The 26,280-nt window shown below is 33.0% G+C and overlaps 1 protein-coding gene across 1 annotated transcript; it reads right to left on the bottom strand.

The window, feature by feature from the left end:
• Nucleotides 1-7,604: 7,604 nt before the first annotated feature.
• LOC126721315 (protein SUPPRESSOR OF K(+) TRANSPORT GROWTH DEFECT 1-like) lies at nt 7,605-24,363 on the bottom strand. The gene is made up of 7 exons (XM_050424367.1): nt 24,227-24,363; nt 18,501-18,744; nt 8,747-8,815; nt 8,567-8,641; nt 8,341-8,439; nt 8,102-8,263; nt 7,605-7,730 (listed from the first exon to the last, which is right to left on the bottom strand). Exons 1-7 carry the CDS (start codon nt 24,361-24,363, stop codon nt 7,605-7,607), a joined length of 912 nt encoding a protein of 303 aa, XP_050280324.1.
• Between the last annotated feature and the right edge of the window lie 1,917 nt (nt 24,364-26,280).

The following is a 26,280-nucleotide window of genomic DNA, read 5'->3' as shown; positions in this document are numbered from 1 at the left end:
ACTTATTCATGGTATTTGGTCAATTTGGTGAGATGGATTTTTTTTTTCTTCTCAAGTATACCGGTTTGTTTTTGTTTTATATTATATTATCTATATATAAAAAGAGCGAATGCCTTAAAGCTATAGTAGTTTCGTAACAGTATTTTTGGTTTGTTCAATTTTTACTGTTTCACTGGCCTTTTTTTTTTTGAATGCGAAAGTAACAGTAGTTTTGTTACATTATTTTTGGTTTGTTCAATTTGCAATGTTTCACAAAATAATAAAAAATATTAACATAACAAATTAGCACAATATTGTCACAATTGTTAGTGTGTTAATTTCTTATAGGTCAAAATAAAATAATAAACTATCATATTGGAACCAATTACAACTAAAAATAAAGGTATTGTGAAAAAAAAGTGCTACATTTACAACATTTTTTACAATATTTTCATAACAAATCATAGATGGTAAATTGTTATTGGTTCTTGTGGGGTCCAATAATTGATGGGCCAGGCCCACTTGCTGATGGAGAGTTCAAAGGCCTAAGCCGAAAAAGGTCATGGCCCGAGCTCAAGAATAATAAGGCCCAATTGGCCCGGAGAAGCAGCCGAGGACAGTGCAGTCCTCGGCTGACCCAAAGATCCACCAAGAAGAGGGGCAAAACGGTAAAGGGACATGCTTGAAGGGAAATCTAAAATATTTAGGAAAGGTTGCCTTTACCATCTTTCTCATGCATATCTCTGCGCCTAACAGAGCCTTATCCTTTAACTTTATTAACCACTCCCAACAACTTTGGGTTGGGATTGACAGGACAAGTATCAGTCTTGGAAATGTTGACCCTACACGTGGACGAAGGAAAATGAATGCAGACTAGTATAAAAGAAAAAATAAGTAATATAAGGATGGGGACTGGAAAAAAGGAGGGGGGCTCCCAGTCTACCTCCAGGAGAAAGGCCCCAAGGGTGAAAACGCTTAAATCACATATGAACACCACCAGAACCACCATTGGATAACTAAGGCCTAGCCTTTCGAATCCACTCTCTACAAATGATATTGTTTGGGCCCATTCACGTGCGAACCCAACTCTATTGCGGTTCGTCGCGAAACGTGACCCTACAGTTCTAATTTAAACTTTCTAATGAAATTACTTTTTTGCCCACTAATAACAATCTGTAACAGCTTACTACTTTTAATTTGTTATGAAAATATCATGAACATAACATTTTTTTTTGTAAAAATTTTAAGACATCTTGTTGTTGTCACAATATTTTCAAAACTGCTGAGCTGTCAATTCTTTACAAGTCAAAATAAAATATAGCAAAATTATAAAGACATTATGAAAATGTTGTGCCATTTTGTTGTGTTTTTAGAAATTTTTTATTGGTTTAGTCAACTTTGTTGAACCAAAATTTACTGTTTCACATATAATTTTCTTGGATTAACTTTTTATATTTTTTTTTCCTTTACGCGCAATTTTAAGTAAAAACACATAGTTTTACAACAAAAAAAAAAGAAGAAAAAAAAAAACTTAGGATAAAAACACTTTCATCCTTTATGTTTGGGGTAGTTTACAATTCATCCTTAAATTTTAGAATTAGCAAATATGTCATATTGTGATTTTCTCAATTAAACCTTAATTAGAGCTTATGCTTTTTAAAATATTTTATTGTGTAATGTCTAAAATACTCCAACTAAATTTTAACATTTAAAAAATTTTCTTCACGTATTTTAAGTCTTAGATGGTAGTAATGTTTGGAAAGTTAGAATGATGATATAAGGTGTTTTATTTGTTATCTAAAGAATATTGATTTTCTAGGTTTAAATTATCGAAACATATAATCTAATAGAAAATTTGATCACACAAGTCTTTTTTTTTTTTTTCTTTTTTCCTTAGCAAAACTCAGTTGCTTATTATTGAAAAATGATAATATTCATTATCATTCTTAGAAATTTTTTTAAGTGGATATATTGCCTTTAGCAAATAGGTACTAAAAAACTATTATAGTATAATAGATATTTATATGTTAAATAGCTATCCTAACTTTGTGTGTGATCAAAATTCTTATGCGAAAATTATCCCAAAAAAAAAAAAAAAAAATCTTATATGAATGATATTAACTTTTTATGACATAATTATTAAAATTCTTAAAATTAATTTCTCTTTTGATTAATGTAAATCTTTATGTACTTTAAAAATTAAATGATTTATATCTTTGTTTTGTGATGTGAATAAAATTTAGAATTGGCCTTAATTATCACTCTTATTCCACGGCAAGCATGTGTCTTACACGTGCTGCCCTAACTAGTATAAATAAATAAATTAACTTTTACGTTTTTTACTCGCCATGGGATTGTAAATCTAAACTACCATGTCATTTGATGTCATGTGATTGTTTTAGAAAAGGTTAGAGAAATGACTATTTTATATATATACTCGAAAGTGACCACCACGCATTATTGGCGATGGTCATTCTATAAGTATAAGTACTTGAGAGATGTGGGCTAAAAGTTAGGGTTCAAGTCTCCAAGAGGGAGTTTTACACACACACACACACACATATATATATATATATATATATTTATATTAGATTAGAGTAAAATTTCTATCTTGTAAAAAAAAAAAACAAAAACAAAATCTTGTGACTACCAACTATAGAATTTGCACAAGTGGTAAATTAATGTCAAGTAAGGCAACCCCAAAAAGTCAATTAAACAAAGGTTTAATTTAACCAATCTAATGCCTTGAGGTTTACAACACACAAATAAATCCTATTTCAGAATAAGAAAAATGAACAAAGAAAGAGAATATTAGAAAAGGAGGAAAAAGACGATCGATACTTAAAATTGAATATATACCCAAACAACAAGCCGATTTTTCCCCTATTTAATAACTCAAGTGACATATTAGATTTCACAAGAAATCTGGAGAAATGAAATAACAGGTCTCAAGACCATTGGTTACAAATATCTAAAGCCCAAACTTTTCCATATATATTAGGAGCTTACAAATAACCCGTATACAAAATTTTCCTTCTTTGATAAGTATGCCAGCCAACATCCATGCACAACTAGAACTTGCTAAAGAGTTCATCTAAGAATCCCCTTGAATCTGCAAAATAAGAAAGACGAGTTTTGTTTTTCTTTTCTTTTTGAATTTCCCAATCAAATTCAAATTTATTTAGCAGTATTATAACAAAAAGCAAAAATCTTCAAGAATCTTGTGACCATTCACGTGGGTTCTTAGATTAACTCTTTAGCAAGTTCTTGGTGTGTATGGATTGTTGGCTGGCTTACTTATCAAAGAGGAATAATTTCTGTATGGGTTAAGAATTAATCCTGAGGACAATGGTGTTTTTTAGAGGAGAGGAATGGTACGTGTCTAATTTATTTTAATTTGTATTGGATAAAATGATAGAAATGTGCTTTATTTTTAAAATAAATGCATTTGGAATGGGATTAGTTAAATTAGTTTGGATTAGGATTAATTTTATTTATAGATTATGGGAAGTTAGTATTTATTTTTATCTATTTGGAATTCGTAGAGTTTACTAGTTTAAGATATATGATCCAATGTGATATAAAGTCTTTTAGTATAATGATCACTGTTAGGCTTATAGAAATGGCGTTAGATTTACCCTTTTTTTTTAATTAAAAAAATGGGGTTAGTTATGATTGCAAGGTGAAAAAAGACAGAGACAGAGAACTCCTTGTTTGAGCTCACAATTAAAACCACAAGCTAATTGTCAGAAGCTCTATGTGGAGTCCTATTGCTAATGTTTTAAAATGGACTCCAAAAATCATTCAGACAGAAAGATTTAATAGATGCACAAACAATTGAAGGATATCAACATTGTCCGTAAGGATCATAACAAGTACTACTGTCTTGTAGCTCAAAATTAATTACTAAATGAAAAATGCTAAAATTACAAACTATTTTATAAATTGTTGATGTATTAATTGGTTATTGTAAAGTAAAAAAAAAAAAAAAATGATCTTAGTGGTGGTCTCAAATGAGAACCAGTAAGAATTTGCTACATCAATAATTAGTAAAAATGTTGTAAAGTAGTTTGTGACTATAACATTACTAGTAAAAAAGTAATGTTAATAGTGGGCCCAAATGAGAATGAATAAGAATTGGTCACAAGAACTGTTTATAAAAATATTGTAAAATAGTTTATAACCGTATTATTATTCAAATTAGATTCTCTTCCTTCCCCCCATTCCTTTTTCTTTCCTTTCTTAGAATTGGGTTCCCTCTGCTAACTTTCTAAAAAGTAAAAACCCATATGTTGTGTAAAGCCAAATGGTTTCATCAGTGAAACCAGCATGAATCAAAATTGGCATAGAGATGATCTTTTTGGCAATATCAGCATCATGAAGCTGCAGATTCACTAGCATTTTTGGTTTACGTACAGGAATTTACTGGACAAAAAGGTTTATGGTACAATACCTTAAAAAACTTTCTTGGCATTCTCTAGCATCTTCAAGTTAATCTGATTTGTCAAAGTACAATAAGAAACAGATGAGTGAATATAGTATATTATAAGTTTTATCAACATTAGAGGTTGGGCCTTGGTATGATAGCAAGCACCTTTCACCGAAAGCAGTAGGTCACATGTTTAAGTGAGAATTGAGGGGATTTTTATAGATACTTGTATTGTGATTATGTGAACCTACTTTTCCCTCATTGACATAGAAAAAAAGTAAAAAGGCACTTCCTAGTTCCAACCTTAAGAAACAGATGCCGACATAGAAAAAAGCAAACAACAAAACTATACTATTAGTCTCTAATGTTTGCTAATTAAACACTATTGGTCTCTAAAGTTTGCTAATTGGTCATTCTGTTAATAGATGTTAGTCTCATTGTGGAACTATGACGTGACAAATTTTAAGTGATGTGCCATTACATTTAATATTAAAAAATTAAAACACAAAATATGAAATTTGGATTAATCTCTTACTTTGTTTGTTAATAATTATGAATTGGTTATGTTTGTTTCTTTATTTAATGATAGAAAACATATACTTATCGTTAATTGAGATTATGGAGAAACATGAGCATAATAATGAGTTCAAACAATTGGGAATGAATAAATCATTTGGATCAAAAATTGTTGAGTAAATTGAATTAGGTATGAAAAAAATATATTACAACTTATATTTATATTAGATTTTATATGAAATTGTTTTTACAATTATTTATTTATTTATTTTTTTCAATTAATATTTTTAAGGCTAATATATATATATATATATATATATATATAAAACCGAAGCTTCTGAAACTCTCACAATTTTCCACGTCAGCACAATATTTAAACAAAATTATTATTTTATTTAAATAAATTTTGTTTTTTAGTTCAAACTTAACTAGGAGTGAAACTCTATTTATCTAATAAGTCTAACTTAAACTTAAACTCATCATTATCATTTATATATATATATATATATATATATATATATCTAGGAGTGAAACTCTATTTATCTAATAAGTCTAACTTAAACTTAAACTCATCATTATCATTTATATATATATATATATATATATAAAACCGAAACCTATAAAGCTCTCACAATTTTTCACGTCTGCACAGTATTTAAATAAAATTATTTTTTTTAGTTCAAACTAAACTAGCAGTGAAACTCTATCTTCCTAATAAATCCAACTTAAACTCAAACTCATCATTATCGTTTTTTTTTTAAATAAAATTATTTTTGTTTAATCAAAACTTATTTTCCACGTCAGCACAATATTTAAATAAAATGATTTTTTGAGTTCAAACTTAACTAGAAGTGAAACTCTATTTATCTAATAAGTCTAACTTAAACTCAAACTCATTATTATCATTTTTATATATATATAAAACCGAAACCTATGAAGCCCTCACAATTTTCCACGTCAACACAATATTTAAATAAAATTATTATTTTTAGTTCAAACTTAACTAGGAGTGAAACTCTATCAAGTCCAACTTGAACTGAAACTCGTTATTATCATTTTAAAAAAAAAAAATTATTTTTGTTTATTTAAAACTTATTTTTCACGTCAGCATAATATTTAAATAAAATTATTATTTTATTTAAATAAAATTATTATTTTTAATTTAAACTTAACTAGGAGTGAAATTCTATCTTTCTAACAAGTCTAACTTAAACTCAAACTCAAACATTGATAATCTATATAAAAACAAAAATTATCATAGGACTCAAAAAAAAAAAAAAAAAAGACTAATGTTGAAAAAAAAGAGACTCACGTTGATAATCGTGGATTTGGTTTTTGGGTTGAAATTTCTCCTAATTATTTTTTTATATTGTACATGACAAATAAAGCATATCTATTTTTTTGGAGCAAAATCAAATATGCAACCTATGTCTTCTATCCTAAGGAACGATAAATTTTTACTTGGTATGTTAGACTCACGTTGGTAATCGTGGGTTTGGTTTTTAGGTTGAAATTTCTACTAATTATATTTTTATATTGTACATGGCCGATAAAACATCTCTCTTTTTTTGGAAAAAAATCAAAGATGCAACCTATGTCTTCTAGCTTAGGGAACGATACATTTTTATTTGGTATGTTATATATAAATTTGTTGAATTTGGTTTGGTTCTGAAGTAGAATTTGGGGATTCCATAAATTTTGAAGTTTTAAGTCTTGGGGTTTTTGGTATTTGCATCTTAGTAAGTTGATCTTAATTCTTCACCTTAAATGTTTTTTATTTAGGTTCATGTGATTTTTTGTTTTCTTATGAAAAGCTATATTTTTGGTTGATTAATTATTTGTTTGATTAATTTCAATTAATTTTTTTTTTCAGAATGTTTATTTACTCATTATTGGATTTTTTTTTCAAAATTAATAGTTTTTCCGTGCATCACACTGGTTAGCGACTAGTTAAAAAAAAAAAAAAAAAAAAAAAAGCAATTGCTATCTCACTAAAGTGTCTGTTTGGCATTAGTCTATAAGCTTAAGTTTTAGCTTTTAATTTTTATGTACAACTTTTTAAAATATCATTTTTCACACTTTTTCAAGATAAAATTATACTTTAGCACATTTTTAACAAAAAGCTAAATAAGCTGTTTCCAAACAGACACTTAAGCTTTCAAAAACATGTCTATCCTAAGTTCCTAACTACTTTTTCAATTCTGTATTTATAGACTACCTATAATCCAATGACTCATTTCTCTAACATTTTCTGGAACAATCCAATGGCATCACATGACATGGCAGATCATATTCACAACACTTAACTATGTCATCCCATATATAGTTTCTTATTTGTCAAAAGTCAGAAAAAGTTCAAATACAAAAAAAGTTAACACTTTTTTGGAAAAAAAAAAGAAAAAAAAGAAGAAGCTAGTTTATTGCTTTTTTATTAAAATAAAAAGTTGGACAAGCTAGTTTATTGCTTTTCTTTTTGGGGGGCTAGAAAGCTTCTAACCATACTGACAAATGTCTAACCCAGATAAATTCACAAAACACTAGCATATGGTTAACAATAGCGCCACCACCCCCCATACCCCCCCCCCCCCCCAAAAAAAAAAAAAAAAAAAAAAACCATAATTAGAAACACAATAGGAAGAAACTTCAGAAATAATAATATCTGCCTCTACAGTTTTTGCCCTTAACCGTCAATCTCAAACTCCTCGGTGAATCTCTCACACGCTTCAATTTCAGCTTTACTTACAGTTGGCTTTTGTTCCTCAAGCACAATGTCAAAATCTACTTTTGTGTTGGGTGGTAGCTGGATCTGCAAGTCATCAATTCCCAGACACACGAATATGAAAATTCAAAGTGAACATAGGGGCTACAAAAATACTACCACAAATACCGAACTTGAAAAAAAGAAGAAAGAATCCGCCTATATTAATGGAAGAGAAAATCAACACCAAACATGAATCAATGCAATTCAATGAGACTTTTGCTTTCTAGTACACTAATCCCCTCCCCTCTTTTGCGTTTTTCTTCAATCCTATTTTCCATAAATTAACTAACTACTAAAGTCAGGACAATCTACATATGTTCAAGAAATTTATTTATTAGTTACTAATACTCAGCCATAAACATGATTTATTAGAATGATTTCATGTGTTGAACATCAGTTTCCTAGCTAATCCATACCTTTGAAGCTTCGACTTTTGCTTTAAGTTCCTCGAGCTCGAAGGTATACTTCTCAGCTTCTGGGTGAGTACCTTCGCAAGGGACCCACATGCCTGGAGAATATTCTCTGAAGAATTCAGCATCAAGAGTTGCACGAACAGGCTGATATAGTGCATCTTTAACCTACAAGTAACTACCAGTTTTCAGCCATATAATCACTTTGAGGAAATGCTGACACCTAATGTAAAATTGATACTTACGCAAATGGATATATCTGAACCAGAGAAACCATCTGTTTTGCTTGCTAAATCCTGAAAATCCTCTGTACTAAGGTTATGAGGAGTTTTCCCAATATGCCACTGCTCAAATAAAAAAACTAGAGGATATTAAACAAGACAAGATAAACAACAAAAGCATTAATCACAATGGGTTTATAACTACATTGCTTTGATTTTCCAAATGCATTGCATTACGAAACTGAAGTACCCTAAACATTTGTTCCCTTGCATCCTGAGTTGGGAGAGGGATATAGATTCGCTTATCAAAACGCCTCCTAATGGCCTACGATAATAAACTTAGCATTAGCCTCAAACCTAAAGCATTGTAGACCATAAAATATTTTCAATACATGGCCGTAGGTTAGAAGGGTGGTATTTTTTTTCTCACCACATCCAAATGATAAGGAGTATTTGTGGCTGCAAGAACCAGAACATTTTTCGCATCGTTGGATACAGCCTGAAATGTATTAAAGAAAATTTCTATTTCAATATTACATGTAGATAAGTGGAAGGAAACAATGCAAGATAATGCTATGGATTAACTATCTAATAAAACATAAAGTTATTATGAACTGCATTGCAAACTAGCCAGCCATTTTAAGGCAAACAAGGCTACAAGGAAATGTGTTAGTTTTTAGACCCCTTAAAACACAATTGATTTAACCTAAGTAATTAGCCAAGTTGTTACTTAGTCCAATTTAACAAATCTAGGTTATCACAATCACAAAGATTATATCATGCAAAACAGCGGAAAGATAAATAATACAAGATATGATCACCCAGGAAACTAAACCGGTAAAAACCTGGGGAGGATTTGACCTAGCTATCCTCAAGGTAAACTTGAATCCACTATTTTGAAAGAATCAAAGTTCATACAATAAGACTTACAAGCTCCCACGCTCGATTTCTTATTGTTACCAACCAGTAGAACTTACTGACACGACCACGTGCAAACTCCGAATCCACGGACGCCTTCTTTCTTGGATTCACCACCAGATACAAGCACACCCGCTTGTGTTTTCTTTAAACTTCAATGGAAATAACCGAGTTGATCATCAAGGTGTAGATAATATCTCCTCCTTGAAAACCCTAAGTTCGTGTAAAGGAAAGCTCCTCTAGATCTCACAAGAGATTTACACAAACCGCAATATGAGCAACACTAAAATGTGGCTAGGGTTTGCCTTTTATACTTAAGACAAATTAGAAAACCCTAAAATGTTTTAAACAACTAGGGCTGAGTTGGAAATCTGCAGAAAAAAAAACATTCTACCCGAGCTTCGATCGATCGAGCCTAAGTTTCGATTGATCGAGCCAGGCCGAAATGCATAAATCTTTTCTACATTAGCTCGATTCCAACTTTACATAAATACACAACTTTGAGCAAGACTAAAATACTTCTAAACACATTGTTTTGATCATGGTTTGCCAACAATATACATTAGAGTTCTAAATACATAAATACCTAAGTCTTTAGAACCTAACAAACTTCCTCTTTGGCAATCCGTGACAAAACACAACTAGAAACTCAAAGTTTACAAAATAAAAAGCCCTTTACACAAATAATGCTTATAAAACAAATTCAATCCTAATTGCTATCCATTAGTTGCAAGTGTAGACAATAGCTCAATTGAATCAACCTGTATATTTCCTGAAACACTAAACAAAATGCATAACCACATGTGTGGAAAAAAATACAAGTAAACAAATTAAATTCTTGATTTTAAATAACACACAATAAAGACATGTATCAATGAATAACTCATAAATATAAATCAATAAACAGTTTGAAACAAGAAACATACTCCCCCTAACATTAATATCCCATCAAAAACATGGCAAGAGCTAAAAAAGATAAAATACAATGTGAAGCACCTAGCTACAATCTAAACTCCACAAACTCCAACCACAAAATACTCTCCCCCTAAAAACAAAAACTCTCCAATGTACTCTCCCTTTTTGTGACGGAATGCCAAAGGGCAAACAAAAACCATCATCAAAAGGGAGGTGGTGTGGAAGAGCGTCTAAACTGCGCCAACTCCGCACGCAAGGCACAGATCTCATCGAGCACGTCTACCAAAATCTGTCCATAAGCCGCCTGAACGGTCAAGACATGATCCAACGTACGTCGAATGTCTGAATCATCCGAAGTAGTCGGTGGAGGAACATCAGCATTAGCAGCAGCAGCACCCGACATCTCAGCAGCATCAGTACCTGTAGAAGAGGGAGGAGGGAGAACAACACCAGATGACGCACCTCTAGGACGCGAAGGAGAAACTCTCAAGTAAGTAGCCCTCTGTCTAAGAAAGGTGGCACCTATGGGAGCAACGACATGAACAGGCTCACTAGAAGGGAAACCATCTAGACCCAAAAATAGCAAAATCCTATGAATGAAAATAGGATGAATAAGTGCATGCCCAACGGCAGAAATCCTATGAACCTCATTCAAAGAACAAAGGAACAGATGAGGGAAATTGGTAGACGCACCGGAAACGAACGCATACAAAAACACACATCGCTCTAGAGGAATGGTGTGGAAAAGAGAAATAGGCCACAACGAATGACACGCTATCCTAAAGAAGAGATAGGTAGTCTCGGTAAGCTTAGCAGACATGATCCGAGGATCAGAACCCCACTGGATAGATGACCCAGTGATGTAGGACATGACAACATCTAAGGAAGGAGACTCATCATAGGGATAGTCAGGCTCTCGAACAATTGGAACCCCAAGAGCCTTAGCCACTACCCGAGGGGTAATGGTGAACTCAACACCTCGTATCCAACTCCTAACAAGGGTGTTGGAATCATAGATGTGACAAGAGAGGTTCGAGAAGAACTCTCTAATCAAGGCGGTCGGGGGTGGATGATCTATCTCTAAGAGAGGCAACCAACCTCTAGACTTAAAGTTAGCCCTAATGATCGGATCAATCTCATCTAAAATCACAGCACGCTTAGCCCCAATCTTACGCTTACTGTTCAAAGTCTCAAAGGCTTCTTTGCTTCTATCATTCCTAAACACCTCACTCCTAGAGGGAGACTCAGAGGAAGTGGAAGGGGTCTTGGGCTCTAGGATAAGGACCAAAACACAAAGCAAAGGAACAAAAACACAAAAAAATACCAAGGGCATATTGCAAGTTAGCACAAGAAAAAAAAAATATAGAACAAAATCTATATGATGCATGAACAATATAAATGGCATGATACATGTCCTAATGCAGTGCAATTAAGTTCAAATAAGTTCAAATCCACAAAATTGGCTTGAGCATAGAGTTTTTAACACAAAAACCCCAACATTTTGAAAAACCACTTGATCAATTTGAAAGATATTGACTAATTGATCATCATACAAGATAGATTTCAGAAAATAATGACCAATTACATCAATTGAAGAAGCCAATTTCATCAATTTAACCAAATTTGAACAAAATCCCCAATTTGGGTTAATTACAAGCCCTAGAATTTTCAATTTTTCACAAAGCCCCAAATTGATCAAAATTACCAACATATATCATGAATATAACCATATAAGAGTAAAACCCAATGATCAATTTCAAAAAAAATTGATTGATTCAACAAAAATCCTAATAGGAAAAAGTTCCGAAAATTCCCTTAAAATGCATGAGTTTATGCATGAAAAAATGAAAATAAATGCAAAAGGAAGGGTATAAAGGTCTTACCGGCCTTGGGAGACAAAAACCTTGCAAAAAATTTGATCGAAAACGACAAAAAATCCTTAGTGGAGCCTTGCCAAGTCGGAGAGAGAGGAAAGTTTGAAAAAGTAAGTTTGGAAAAGTCCAATATGAGTTTTAAAAAAACTTGATTCACGAGTTTCGATCAATCGAAAAACTGCTCCGATCGATCGAAACAAACAGAGACTTAACAAAACAATTTTTTAAAAATTTCGATCGATCGAAAATTTGAATGGATCAATCGAAATGGATAGAGGCTCACTAAAATTGAGGAAAAACACAGTTTTTGAAAACGATTCAGAAACAACTCAAAGCATTAACATCGAAGAACAAAATGCATGAGTATGTGATGATGTGATTTTCAACAACAAAAATTTAAGCCCAAAATTCCCAAAATTAAAATTTCTTGCATTCTCCATAAAATTTTCGAGCATCAAGTTACTTTTGCACAAAATTCAAAGTATTTGCAAAACTTGGTTGGTCAGACCATAAACACACACAATAACATGTACAATGTTTAGCAAAGAGAAACTTGTGTAGTGTGTGCAACTAGCAAAAGCTTGAGATACATGTGAGGTGATATGTGAATAACAATCAATCACAAAGTCTACAAAATTCATCACAAAGAATTTAAAAGAGACTATCACCTAAAGAGTTACATCATATAACTCCCACATCTCCTAAATCATAAGCTTGCAATCATGTAAGTTTCTTGAATTTATGCCTCATAATATACACACCAATTTCAAGTCATGTGATTTTGGCATCAAGCCTAATAGTACACACCAATTTTAAGTATTAAGCAATTTAAACCGAGGCTTCACCTTATGTTCTTTTTGTGCATGTGTTACATTTTCTCGAGTACAAAATCTTATGATATGCACTAAGATGTTCATGATTGGCTAGTGAACAGTGGTGAGATGGTTATTTATGCCTTTCTCAAAAGATCAAGTCCAATAGTCAAAAACATGTGACTTCAAGATCAAGACAGAGTAATCAAAAACCATAAACATCTTTCCCACACGACATGCACTACAAAGTTTCAACTGGTAAAGTGCAATAAGTAAGCTCATCAAAGTTAAGCAAAGTACAAACGACATTTTATGTGAAAATAAATTGACCAACTTTGTTCTCAAAAACCAAGAAGAATAGTACAAAAAACACTTTGCTTCCTTTTTCTTCCTTTAAAAAAAAAAAAAAAAAAAAAAACACCTAGAATGAAATGCATGAATGTTATGCAATGCAAATCCTAGAAAACAAAAACACAAAAAAAAAAAAAAAAAAAAAAAAAAACAAAACAAAACAAAACCAAAGAACAATGGTCACAAAGGGTAGAGCAATGAAGCACAAGGACCATATCAAAAAAACTCAGTTAGTTCGAGTCTTTTGCATCCAAAACCTTTTAGATGCACCATGAGCATTGGAGTTCTTATTCACATGAGAATGATTTCCAAATCTAGGATTGGAATAAAGGTTTAAAGCCTTTACCAATTCACCAATAAGTACCATAGGATCTTGTGCTTGAGGCACAGGTACCTTTGGTTTGTTTGCTCTCTTTGCAGCTTGCAGCTTGTAACAGTTTGGACGTATGTGTCCAGACTTTCCACAAAAGTGACAAACCCATGCAGACTTATCATGTGTCTTGTCCTTAGATAGGGTAAGCTTCTTAGACTTAGACTCTTTCAGATCAACCCTAATCTTCCTAGATGATGAAACTTCTATGGGTTTGAAAACCTCACTCATAGGGAGTTTGACAATTTCACTCACAGTCTCACTCACAGAAGGTTCAGAAGAAGATGAATGAACAAAATTTGTGGAATGTGGAGCAGACACAGAGATGTTTTCAACATAACCTAATCCAGATTTGTCAGAAGGAGACTTTCGAACACTCAACATTTGATCAAGTTTAGAACTAGCAGATCTAGCAACAGATAAATCAAGTTCCAAAGATTTAACTTTATCAAGCAAAAGCATATTCTCAGTTTTCACATTGTTCAAAAGTTCATTAGCATCAAACAGTTTTACAAGCAAGTTCTTCTTATCAAGCTCAAGAGATTCAATTTTCTTCAGGCCAAGTTCAACATTCATAGCATCCTTTGCAGCCACTTTGCAAAGTTTATTATTGGCCTCTTGAAGATCTACATCTTCAGAGAGTTCCCCATCAGAAGGGCTCTCTTTAACAGATATGCTCTCATTGACTACAGTAGTAGCAGTGAAAGCAATGAAGTTTCCATCCTCATCACAATCAGACTCATTATCAGAAACTTCACCATCACTAAGGGTTACAGTTATAGCCTTACCCTTTGACTTCAAATAGGTAGGACATTCAGATTTCATGTGACCATACCCTTGACATCCAAAACACTGAGAACCCAAAGAATTATTAGAAGATTGATCTACTTTTTCTCTAGGTTTATCATTATTGTTAACCTTAGTGGGATCATGCTTCCTAAAGTTTCTAGATTCAGCAGTGTTCGTGCCTCTTGCCTTTCTGTTACTATTCCTGAGAAAGTTTCTAAAGTTCTTGGCAAGGTAAGCAATTTCTATAGCAAAGAGCTCATCATCAAATCTACCACCTTCAACATCATCAACTGACTTAAGAGCCATTGATTTGGATTTGGTAGTTTTGGGTAGATCCAACTCATAAGATTGAAGAGATCCTACAAGTTCATCAACAAGGATGGAGTTCACATCCTTACTTTTAGTAATGACAGTCACCTTAGGTCTAAAGTCTTCAGTTAAAGATCTAAAAATCTTCCTAACAATTTTAGGTTGATCATAGATTTCACCCAAGTTAAAAGCAGAATTAACAATATCATTTAATTTAGCATAGAATTCATCGAAAGATTCATCATCAGACATCCTAATACTTTCAAATTTAGAAGTCAATTGCTGCAATTTATTGATTCTGACAGCCTTTGTGCCTTCATGCACAGTCTGGAGGATATTTCAAGTAGTGTGAGCAATCTCAACATTAGAGATTCTCTTAAATTCCTCCATAGAAACAGCGTTAAAGATAGCATTCATAGCCTTGCTATTGAACGCAGCCGCTTCTTTTTGAGAAGTTTCCCACTCACTAACAGGAGTAGTGGGCTTCTCCCATATGTATTCAACGAAGTTTCAGACTCTCTCATCAATCGATTTCAGGAATGCTTTCATCCTTACTTTCCAATAAGCATAATTATTCCCATCAAAGTGTGGAGAAATAATCAGAGAGTGTCCGTGTTCCATGACAACAGGGGTCAAGGATCAGCTCAGTGATCAAAAGATCAACAATAAGAGAGCAACCCGCTCTGATACCACTTGTTGGTTTTTAGACCCTTTAAAACACAATTGATTTAACCTAGGTAATTAGCCAAGTTGTTACTTATTCCAATTTAACAAATCTAGGTTATCACAATCACAAAGATCATATCATGCAAAATAGCAGAAAGATAAATAACACAAGATATGATCATCCAGGAAACCAAACTGGTAAAAACATGGGGAGGATTTGACCTAGCTATCCTCAAGGTAAACTTGAATCCACTATCTTGAAAGAATTGAAGTTCATACAATAAGACTTACAAGCCCTCACGCTTAACTTCTTATTGCTACCAACTAGTAGAACTTACTGACACGACCACGTGCAAGCTCCGAATCCACGGACGCCTTCTTTCTTGGTTTCACCACCAGATACAAGCACACCCGCTTGTGTTTTCTTTAAGCTTCAATGGCAGCAACTGAGTTGATCATCAAGGTATAGATAATATCTCCTCATTGAAAACCCTAAGTTTGTGTACAGGAAAGCTCCTCTAGATCTTACAAGAGATTTACATAAACCGTAATATGAGCAACACTAAAACGTGGCTAGGGTTTGCTTTTTATACTTAGGACAAATTAGAAAACCCTAAAATGTTTTAAACAATTAGGGCTGAGTTGGAAATCTACAGAAAAAAACATTCTACCCGAGCTTCGATCGATCGAGCCTAAGCTTCGATCGATCGAGCCAGGCCGAAATGCATAAATCTTTTCTGCATTAGCTCGATTCCAACTTTACATAAATACACAACTTTGAGCAAGACTAAAACACTTCTAAACACATTGTTTTGATCATGGTTTGCCAACAATACACATTAGAGTTCTAAATACATAAATACCTAAGTCTTTAGAACCTAACAAAATGGTTTGTCATTTTCTCCTCTATTAATTGTATGTTAATAATTCCTCTTTTTTTAATTAATTAATAGATTTGATTAAAATCACAAATAATAGAACATAGTGCATGGGATGTATACAAGAGTAAAAACAATAAAAAAAGCAATTTTTTGGGGTTGATTATGGATTTTCAACAAATAAACTAGAGTCAGATACGTATATTCATTTCTTCCATTATATTCTATTCAAAGTAATATTTTCTATCACTTCCTTAATTGATGTCATTTTTAACTACTTCTACTAATGTTATTTTTGGTCTTCCTCTACTGTTTTTCTTAATAGTGAATTAGTCACTCTCCTCTGAATATGATCAAACCATCTTAAGTGACTCTCCCTCATATTTTCATTGTTAGTAGCAAACTCAATCTTTAAGTGGATTTTTTTTCATTTGAAATCCTATCCTCCTGTCTATTTTCACCTATCAATCTTAACTATTGCATTTCAATTAAACTCATTTTATAAATATGTTTCTTCCCAACAACCCAACATTTAGTACCATAGAGGATAGTTGGTCTTATAGTAGTCTTATAAAATTTTTCCTTTTAATGTAATAAGCACTCTACGATCACAAAATACTTTTTATGCGCTTCTCCACTTCATCCAACCTGCTTTACATCGTCTTCAATCTCTCCACCTTTTATGAATTATTGATCCAAGATATTGGGAGCTCTTGTTCTTTACCATCTTTTGACGATCAAGTCTTACAACCCCTTCATCTAGCTCCATTTACACTTTTACTAAACTTACATTCCATGTACTCTGTTTTAGATTTACTTAATAAAAAAATTCCATATTTTAGAGCATCTTCCCAAGTTTCTATCTTGACATTAACTCCACTTCTAGTTTCATCTACTAAAACTATATTATTTGCAACAAGCATACACCAAGGGACTTTCTCTTGATGCAAGATCTTTTAGAATTCAGCACTATACTAGATTTCTTGATGAGTTCTTGAAGGGTTCTTCATGTTTAAGGGTTTCAAGTTAGAAAAGAATGGATCTTTGATGGTTGTTTAGGTCTAAAAGCCTAAAACAGAGTTTTAAACAAAAAATAAAACAGATAAAACACTAGGCAATCACATCTACGTCTTCCTAAATAATCAAACTTATGTAAGAGAAGGCAATCACACCCTCAAGGCTTAAAATAAGCCACATGAATTTTGTTTATCAATCACTATATGAATATTATTGAATACAATATAGCCTTATAAATAAACTATTCCTAGAATGACAAGGAATACTAATAACAAACCAAAAAGGATTTAATAACTTCTAAACCAAATAGGAAAGGACTCAAAACATAAAAGAAGACTCACAGGCCTCCAGGACAGCCAATTCCAGAAAATTTGGAAATTACTAAACTACTCTTATTTTATTAAAACTAAACCAGTAAGTTTTTAACCATAAAAACATAATACTAAGATTCAATAATAATTAAAACAACCTATGAAATTTGTGAAGAAAGTATGACATCATAACTAGACCACAAATCTCGATTCTTTTGATATTTAATCTTGTATTCCATTAAACTCTTTCTTGTCCGCATCAGCCTTGCTTTTCCAAAACCTACCACATAACTTTTCTAGGGACCATATCATGTGCTTTCTCAAGAACAATAAAGACCATATGAAGATATTTACCAGCCTCTATATTTTTTCATTAGATGTCTAAGTAATAAAATAATTTCCATGGTAGATTGTTCGGACATAATACCAAATTGATTCTCGAATGTTGTTGTTTCTTGTCATAACTTACATTCAATTATTCTCTTCCAAATGTTATAGTGTGACTCATAAGTTTAATTCCGTAGTCATTTATACAATTTTAAATATCTCCCTTGTTCTTGTAGATAGGTATCAAAGTACTTCTCCTCCACTTATTAGGCATGCACAAGAGTAAAAATCAAAAAGAAAAACTAAAACCTAAAGTTCAAAAGAAACTACATCCTTCTTTGGACCACATACATGATTTTAAGTTGCTTAAGCTTAAATACCTTAAAGTTAGGTTACCAATACCAAACATTTCAGTTTAAATTTTCAATCAAATCCCTCAATTCCATTTTAAGTATAAAAATGTTCAATAAGATGCCTTGCAACTCATATCATGAAATGTAAAATATTCATACCAAACAGAATAGTAATAAACTGCAATAAGTTATTGACAAACTACTTGCTCCAATTAATCTAAAGCATGTCAATTATATTATATAAAAATTCTTGGAAAAAATCACTCTAATCTACTTCCAGGGAAAACATATTACCTGCATTTGTACAAGAAATTCTGTTTTGATTCGTCGAGTGGCTTCATTCTCATTGTCATTACCTCGCGAGCCACATATGGAATCAATTTCATCTATAAAAATAATGGATGGAGCTTCATCACGGGCAGATTGGAAAAGATTTGAGACTTGCTTTTCACTTTCTCTCATCCATTTGGACACAATGTTCGATGCCAAAACACTGTGTATAGATAGTAGACATGTAATTGTGTTGGCAACATCCCATCTATATTGAATGATTACAGAGCAAACGCATCTACATCTATGGAAAAATTGTACATGAGTTGTAATAATGCACCCCAAAATAACTAATTGGAAGAAGTAGACAACAAAACAATTGGATATGTGAATCAATTCACTACAACAAAATGTATTTTCAGTGACGAAAAAATTCCTCACTAAAAGTCCAGTTTTTCGTCACTAAAGACCTTTAGTGATGAAATTGGACTTTTAGTGACGAAACTCATTTCGTCACTGAAACCCCGTCACTAAAAGTCCTAGCGACGAAAAATTTCGTCACTAAAAGTCCGATTTGATTTAAAAAAAAAAAAAACTTTTAGTGACGAAAACATTTTGTCACTAAATGTTTTCCTTGATAAAAACACTATTTAGTGACAAAAATATTTCGTCACTAAAAACACTTTAGTTTATTAAATCATATTTAGTGACGAATAATTTCGTCACTAAAACTATTTTCGGGTACATATAATGATGAAAAAGTTTGTCACTAAAAACATTTTTAAGAAAATCTAGGCATATATAGCGACGAAAATTTTCGTCACTAAAACCATTTCTTACAAAATTTTGCTACATTTAGCGACGAAATATTTCATCACTAAAACAATTTTTTGTTAATATATTTGTGATGAAAAAATTCGTCACTAAAAATTATTTTCTATTTTTATTTTTTTAATGGCTTTGATATTAACCTGTAACCTGTCATTACATTATTAAAACCTCACATTTGAATAACACATTTATTTCAACAACACATTTATAAAAAAAGATCCATACATTCCACAAGTAAAAAATAAAACATGTATCCAATTCAAACTCCTTCCATACAAGTATACAATAATTGTTTGCAACACATACAATAACTCAAGATGTTTTATAACAATACAAAAAGTATAGTATAATATAATTAGAACTAACAGAAGATGTCCTCATGCCTCTTGCCGCTCCTCTTGGTACAATTAAAGCCTTCTAAAACTTCATGTACTATTGGAATCACTGCTTAATCATAAAGATCTCTTTGTTGAGTTGAGGGACCAAAAACCTACATATTACCACAAACAAAATCTTAGCATCTACCATCAAATATGAAACTAGATTCTCAAAACTAACATTGTTTAACATTTCTGACATGCATGTTCAAGTTTTTTTTTTTTTTTTTTTTTGCTAACATTAAGTGGGGGAGGGAGATTCAAACTTAAGTTCTCCTGCCTCTATAGAGAACTGGACAATGTGCCAATGCCGCTAAGTACAAGGCTCTTGGTGACATATATATTCAAATTATAGGACTCCCTTATACTTTCCATTTCAGTGTTCGGATGTAAAGGTGTACATGGTAGCACATCATTTAATATTCTATTCTTACTACACCAAGGATGAATACTTATTTTAGAGGACAAGACATCATGCACACCATTAAATGGACATTTTCCATTTCAAAGACAAATGAAGAGGACCCTTTTCCTGGAAAAAAAAAATTACTTAACAAGAACACGCCTCTTTACCTCTCATTTTACCCTTTTTTATCCAAGTTTTATGTATATAGCCCTTACATTAGATCACCTTGAAATAATGTGAAACCAAAGAATCCCCCATAAACAACTAATTAATCTTTGAACCTTAATTCTTGAAAGCAACAACCAAACAATTATAAGTAAATATTGAACCACATTTTGAAACAAACACCCAAATGCCAAAACATCAAAGTCTAAGTAAAACCCAATACCCCATTTGTGAAAAATCTACTCATCACACTTTAACCCTCCTCAAAAAGTTCATACAATTTTCACCAATCTCAAAAATCCACATCCCATAGCATATACATACAAACTAATTGAAATGAATGAAGTAGTACCTAATCTACTCATCACACTTTAACCCTCCTCAAAAGGTTCATAAAATTTTCACCAATCTCAAAAATCCAACACAACCCACCTTATAACACCATGCAAGCCACCCGCTTGCTCCAACACAACAACCCACCACAAAATCAATCACAAACATCACAAATATAGAGTGTTTACAAGTATTGAAATCAATTAAAGTACTATTCATCACATCTAATCAACAAAGTCCATTCACATTTGCAAGAAATTAAAAACACTCCTAATATGAATTTAAACCATCTTATAACACCATGCAAGCCACCCACTTGCTCCAACACAACAACCCACTACAAAACCAATCATAAACATCACAAGTACAATGCTTACAAGTATTGAAATCGATTAAAGGAACACAATTGCTACTAATCAACAAGTTTCATTCACATTTGCAAGAAATTAAAAACACTTCCAATATGAATTTAAACCACCTTATAACATCATGCAAGCCATCCGCTTGCTCCAACACAATATACCACCACAAATCCAATTTCCAACATCAGAAGTATAGAGTTTTATAAGTTTTTAACTAGAATTTACTTACTTTGCTCAAGCTAAATTTACAACTTTTAGAAAAAAATCCAAAGTTACTACAAACAATGTGTATTTAGTCTGCAAAAGAAAAGTTAAATTTATAAGTACAAAAGTTAAGAAAAGTTAAACAAGCATATAAGACAATAATTAGAACCACCAATGAAGAAAGATATTTATAGGGGAATGAAAAGCTTGTAAACAACCAAATGTCAGCACAAATATCTAATTCTTCAAAATCACTACCCCACATGAAAACTAGCAAACAAAAGCCACAATCTAGAAACAACACTACTTGTACTATAATGGAAAAATCAGATTCAAAAAATCAACAATTCAACTGAACAACTCTTTAGAGAAACAACACCAAACATTTACCTAATTGTGAAGATTCACCCAATTCAATACCAACATAAAGATGGTGCAACTAACACTGTTTAACTAGAGATTTCCCCCTGTTCAACAACCATTATCAACATACCAACTATTCATACAAAAGCTTTCACCAAAAATCCCACATTTATATCACTAAAACTTGCAAAAGAGTAACACACATTATTATTATATCATAGAGTCCAGAATGAATCCAAATCCTATAAAACACTGCCTTAAGTTTCTACTAAAAAGCAAGCAATTGTTTAACATTTTCAATTAAATCAATCAAGCAACACAATACAACAAACAAGTAATCTTTTCCTTATTTTGGAGCAAACACATAAGTAATCACCTATTGCTATTTCAACTAGAACAATAAAAAATTAAAAAAACAAAAACAAAACAAAAACAAATTATGTATTTCCAACATGGAAAAACAAACTCAGATTTGGATCATTAAACAAAAATTAACAAAAAAATTAACTCAAAAGAAAATAAAAAATGAAAAAAATACCCATTACACAAACTGATGCGTCGCCAGTTGTGGTGGGAGGCAAAGGGTTGCCGGTGGGGGTTGGAGGCGAAGGGTCACTGGCTGGGTGGAAGGCGAAGGGTCGTCGAAAGCATCGTCAGATGGTACGAACTGAAGCGTGGCCAGATGGTGCGAATTGAAGTGTCGCGAACGTTCAGCGAGCTGAAGCGTCGTGATCGTCGCCAACGGCGAGCTGAAGTGTTTTAAGTATTAAACTTTTAGTGACGACTTGTATGTCGTCATTATAGGCTACCTTTAGCGACAAAAATTTGGATTCGTCGCTGATACTCCCATCTGATTTTATGTTCCTATTTTTAGTGACGACTTATTTTTGTCACTATTTGTCACATTTAGCGATGAAATGAGTTTCGTCACTAATAGTGTTCTTAGCAACACCTTTAGTGATGAAAGTTTTCGTCACAAAAAACTTAAACTTTTAGCGACGAAATAATTCATCGCTGTAGATGAATTTAGTTTGGCGCCTACATTTTTGTTTGGCCCCTTTAGTTCAACACAACATATAATGACGAAATTTAATTTTCGTCACTAAAAGTTACTAATTTTTTTTAGAAATAGTGATGAAATATAAATTTCATCACTATATGGTACCTTTTTGTGACGAAAAAATTTTCCTCACTAAAATTCGTCACTGAAAATACATTTTGTTGTAGTGATTGAAGCGTAATGGAGTAGATGATGAATTAAGAAATTCAACACACTCCAATAATGTGATAGCTGCAATGAAAAAGCATATGAAAGGACTCAAAGATACAACCATATGAAGTAAGAAATTAAACTGCATCAACAATATAAAATATTAAGAACTCAAGGCTCCATTAAAAAAAAACAAAAAACAGAAAACCCTCAAGTCCACATTTGCTGAAACTCAAATATCTTACACACACCTCATTTTTAAATTAAAACTGTAACTCTGAAGTCATGATCATAATTTCTATTCAAAAATGGGCATGTGTAAAATTATGTGTAATAGATTGTGTGTATAAGTACAACCATTCTTAGTTTCAATGCTAATAAGAACGACTGGATTACGGTGACCACGAGCATTCAAGTTAAAAGGTTTGGTTAATGTGTGCCCTTAGGGCACATATTAAGCCATTCATTTTTGAAAACATTTTATGGAAAATTGTAAAAGCTATAAAACTTTTTTAATTCCCAATAAAACTTTTTCCAAAAATGGTATACTATTGTGTGCCCTTAGGGCACACGTTAGTAAAATCCAACTATAAATAACAATTTGTGGGCAACAATTATTAACCACTAAGAATATCAAGATAATCTAACAAAAAGCAAAGATTAACAAAACCACAATGATGGAGGAGGAGATTGCCAGTAAAAAAATGAGGAAACTCAATAGGCAGTATGGTAGCTTCTTTCAATAATTTTTTGCTTGTATCAAGTCCGCCCACATCACTCAACTTCAAGGACGAGTCTGCAAGGCCAAGACTGACTACTGCTCTATGAGATAAATAGGATTCTTGAATGTATTGATTGTCTCTTAGAGCATTACCATTAAGTATCCGTTTGGATAGGATGAAAACTCACGCTTCTGTGTTTTGGCTTCTTTTATTTATTTATTATTTTTTTTAGAAGCGCGTAAACTGAGTTCCAATGTGTCCCGTGCACTATTCACGGGACCCACAAACCTCTTTTTCAACAAAACTTTCATTAAAAATAGGTCCCATGGCACTATTCACACATTTAAAAATTATTTTGTTACAGTGTTTTTAGTTTTTAGTTTTCAATCAAATATTTGGCATTTGACACACCAAACTTTAAAAAATCACTTTCATCAAGTGTTTTAAATGCTATAATATTTGGCATTGATGAACAGTGCAATCTTAAATTTGAGACCGCACTGTTCACAAATTGTAAAACTTACATTATTTTTTTATTTAGGTCGGGCCCGCTTTCTTGAAAGAGGGAGAGGGAGAGTGAGAAATAATAAAAAAAATGAATAAAAATATTAAACAAAGAATATTTATATGAAGTTGTAAAAAAAATAGAATGTTTGATATATTGTAAAATGAGGTGTTAAAACTGTAAAAGTAGTGTTTTGAAATTGTAAATGTTAAAAATTTTACAATTGCTAATGAGAAGGCTCTTGTATTTGTTGCCCTTATATAATGGTCCACAAAACGCCCGCGTTCTCTAATGCCTCCATATAAAGCTCATAAGCCTTTTCTTTTTTATTTGACTCATCCTGCTCCATTTCCTTTTTCAACTTCTCTACAGCACGCTCTCTGCGCTGGATATTGGGAACACTAGTCATCTACAATATATATAAATATATATATATATGTATGTATGTATGTATATAGAAGTCGATTAATTCACTCATACATTTAATCATAATGAAGAATCTGCAATATATATATATTGATGATGTCGAAAAATCAAAAGTAAGCCACACGGTTCTCGTACGCTCGAAACAACACCTACACAACAAAAGTAGAAGACCTAACAGAGAGCACCGGTGTGGTGCCGGCCAAGTACCCTCTGAAGGTCAAGTTAGAACTTCTCACAACTCTAGAGTGCCAGAGCGGGGTAAATTATGCGTACCTTGGTTAGTGAGGGTATTGGGGCTTTTATAGTAGTAAGGGTTGACATCTTTTCCTTGGTTTAGAAGTCTTTTCCATATAGGGATCCTTATGAGCATACTTTACGGAACCCTTTCCTTGTAGGAGTCTTTCTAAGTGTGGGGCACAGGATATTTCCTTACGTAGACATGCGTGGAGGCCAAGCAATTGGTTGTGTTAGAACCATCACTTTCATATTACCCCTTCGGCTCTTTGTCGTCAGTTTCCACTTTTGCTCCATGCTGACCCTATCAATATGGAGCCGTAGACTTCATATGGTCGCCATGTGTTAGTAGATAACAAGTCGATGAGTTCGTCTGTAACGTTGCTCTATGCCATTGTATCAGTGAGCATACTTACCATTATACCCTTATCAGCTGCCCCCTACTCCATAGCTTCGTCAGCTGACGGACAACGGAGTTTATGAACCTGATTATTATTTTAATATTATTTTTTAGGAGGGAAAATCATTTATGGGCGATTCCTCGAGCAGCCATTATTTATTGCTTGGACACGTGGCGCAACTCAATTGGCCCCGCTTCTGGATGAGGGTGTCGCTTCATCTTCCGTGTACATCCAATATATATATATATATATATATATAATGCCTTAGTTCTTCCTCCCCTCTCATTTCATCGTTGATTCAGAGAGAGAACTTGTTACTTCAAGAACCCTACTCTCGTCGTCTCTCCACACTCTTCACCCGTTCGTTGAGACCGTCACTTCTCCCAAAGACTATTTGCTTGGTAAGTCCTCTATCCTTTTCTTCTATATGTTTTTTACACCTTAGTTGATAGTGTAATTTTTTAGTGAGGTCGTCGACTTAGGTACTTAGAATGACTTCGTCACTTGTAGGTGAATGTCTAGGGGAGCAATTAGTGAGCAGTCGTTAGTCCGTGAAGGGGTAGGCTACGACGAGGTCTACCAGATAGGTCATGAGCCCGAGGAGGGCACTCGAGATTGGGAGTTCGGGAAATCCTGAGAGTGGGTACACTCGTCCGTTCATTCTTCCTAAAATATGGACCGTCAATGACTTTCTCCCAACAATGACGGCCAAAATTTTTAAGGACCTGAGAGACCGTTACCAAATCCCGGACCACATACCAATCTATCTCCTTGGGAAGTTCAAGAAATGCTATTCAGGAAAGATGGCGGACTTTGGTATGTACGACGCCATACTGGTGGTAGGGTTGAGACTACCACTGACGGCATTGCATGTCAGCTGGCTAACTTCCTCAGTCTGTCCGTCAGCCAGATTGCTCCTAATGCTTGGAGGATCTTTATTAGGGCGGAGATCTTGTGGGGTCGTCTAAGTGGAGGGAACTGTTAGCTTACGCTTGATGAGTTCTTCTGGTGTTATCGTCCTCAGCACATAATCTCGTCGCAAGGGATTTATCACTTTGCTGCTAGGAAAAAGGTGCTGAGGCTTGTGTCAAATATGCCCGACTCCATCAAGAATTGGAAGGGTAGATAATTCTTTGTCAAATGGACGGATTGGGTATGCCGTCCGGAGGAGTGGGATACAATGCCCCATGGTTTTGATAACACTTGGGGCATTGTTAAAGATTCAAGTTTTCAATGTCGTCAACTTTTTCTTTAATGCCGTCAAC

The sequence above is a fragment of the Quercus robur genome, chromosome 4 (assembly GCF_932294415.1).
Source record: "Quercus robur chromosome 4, dhQueRobu3.1, whole genome shotgun sequence".
NCBI lineage: Eukaryota > Viridiplantae > Streptophyta > Magnoliopsida > Fagales > Fagaceae > Quercus > Quercus robur.
The sequence above is the reverse complement of the archived record's forward strand: the minus strand, read 5'-3'. Positions and strand labels throughout refer to the sequence as shown.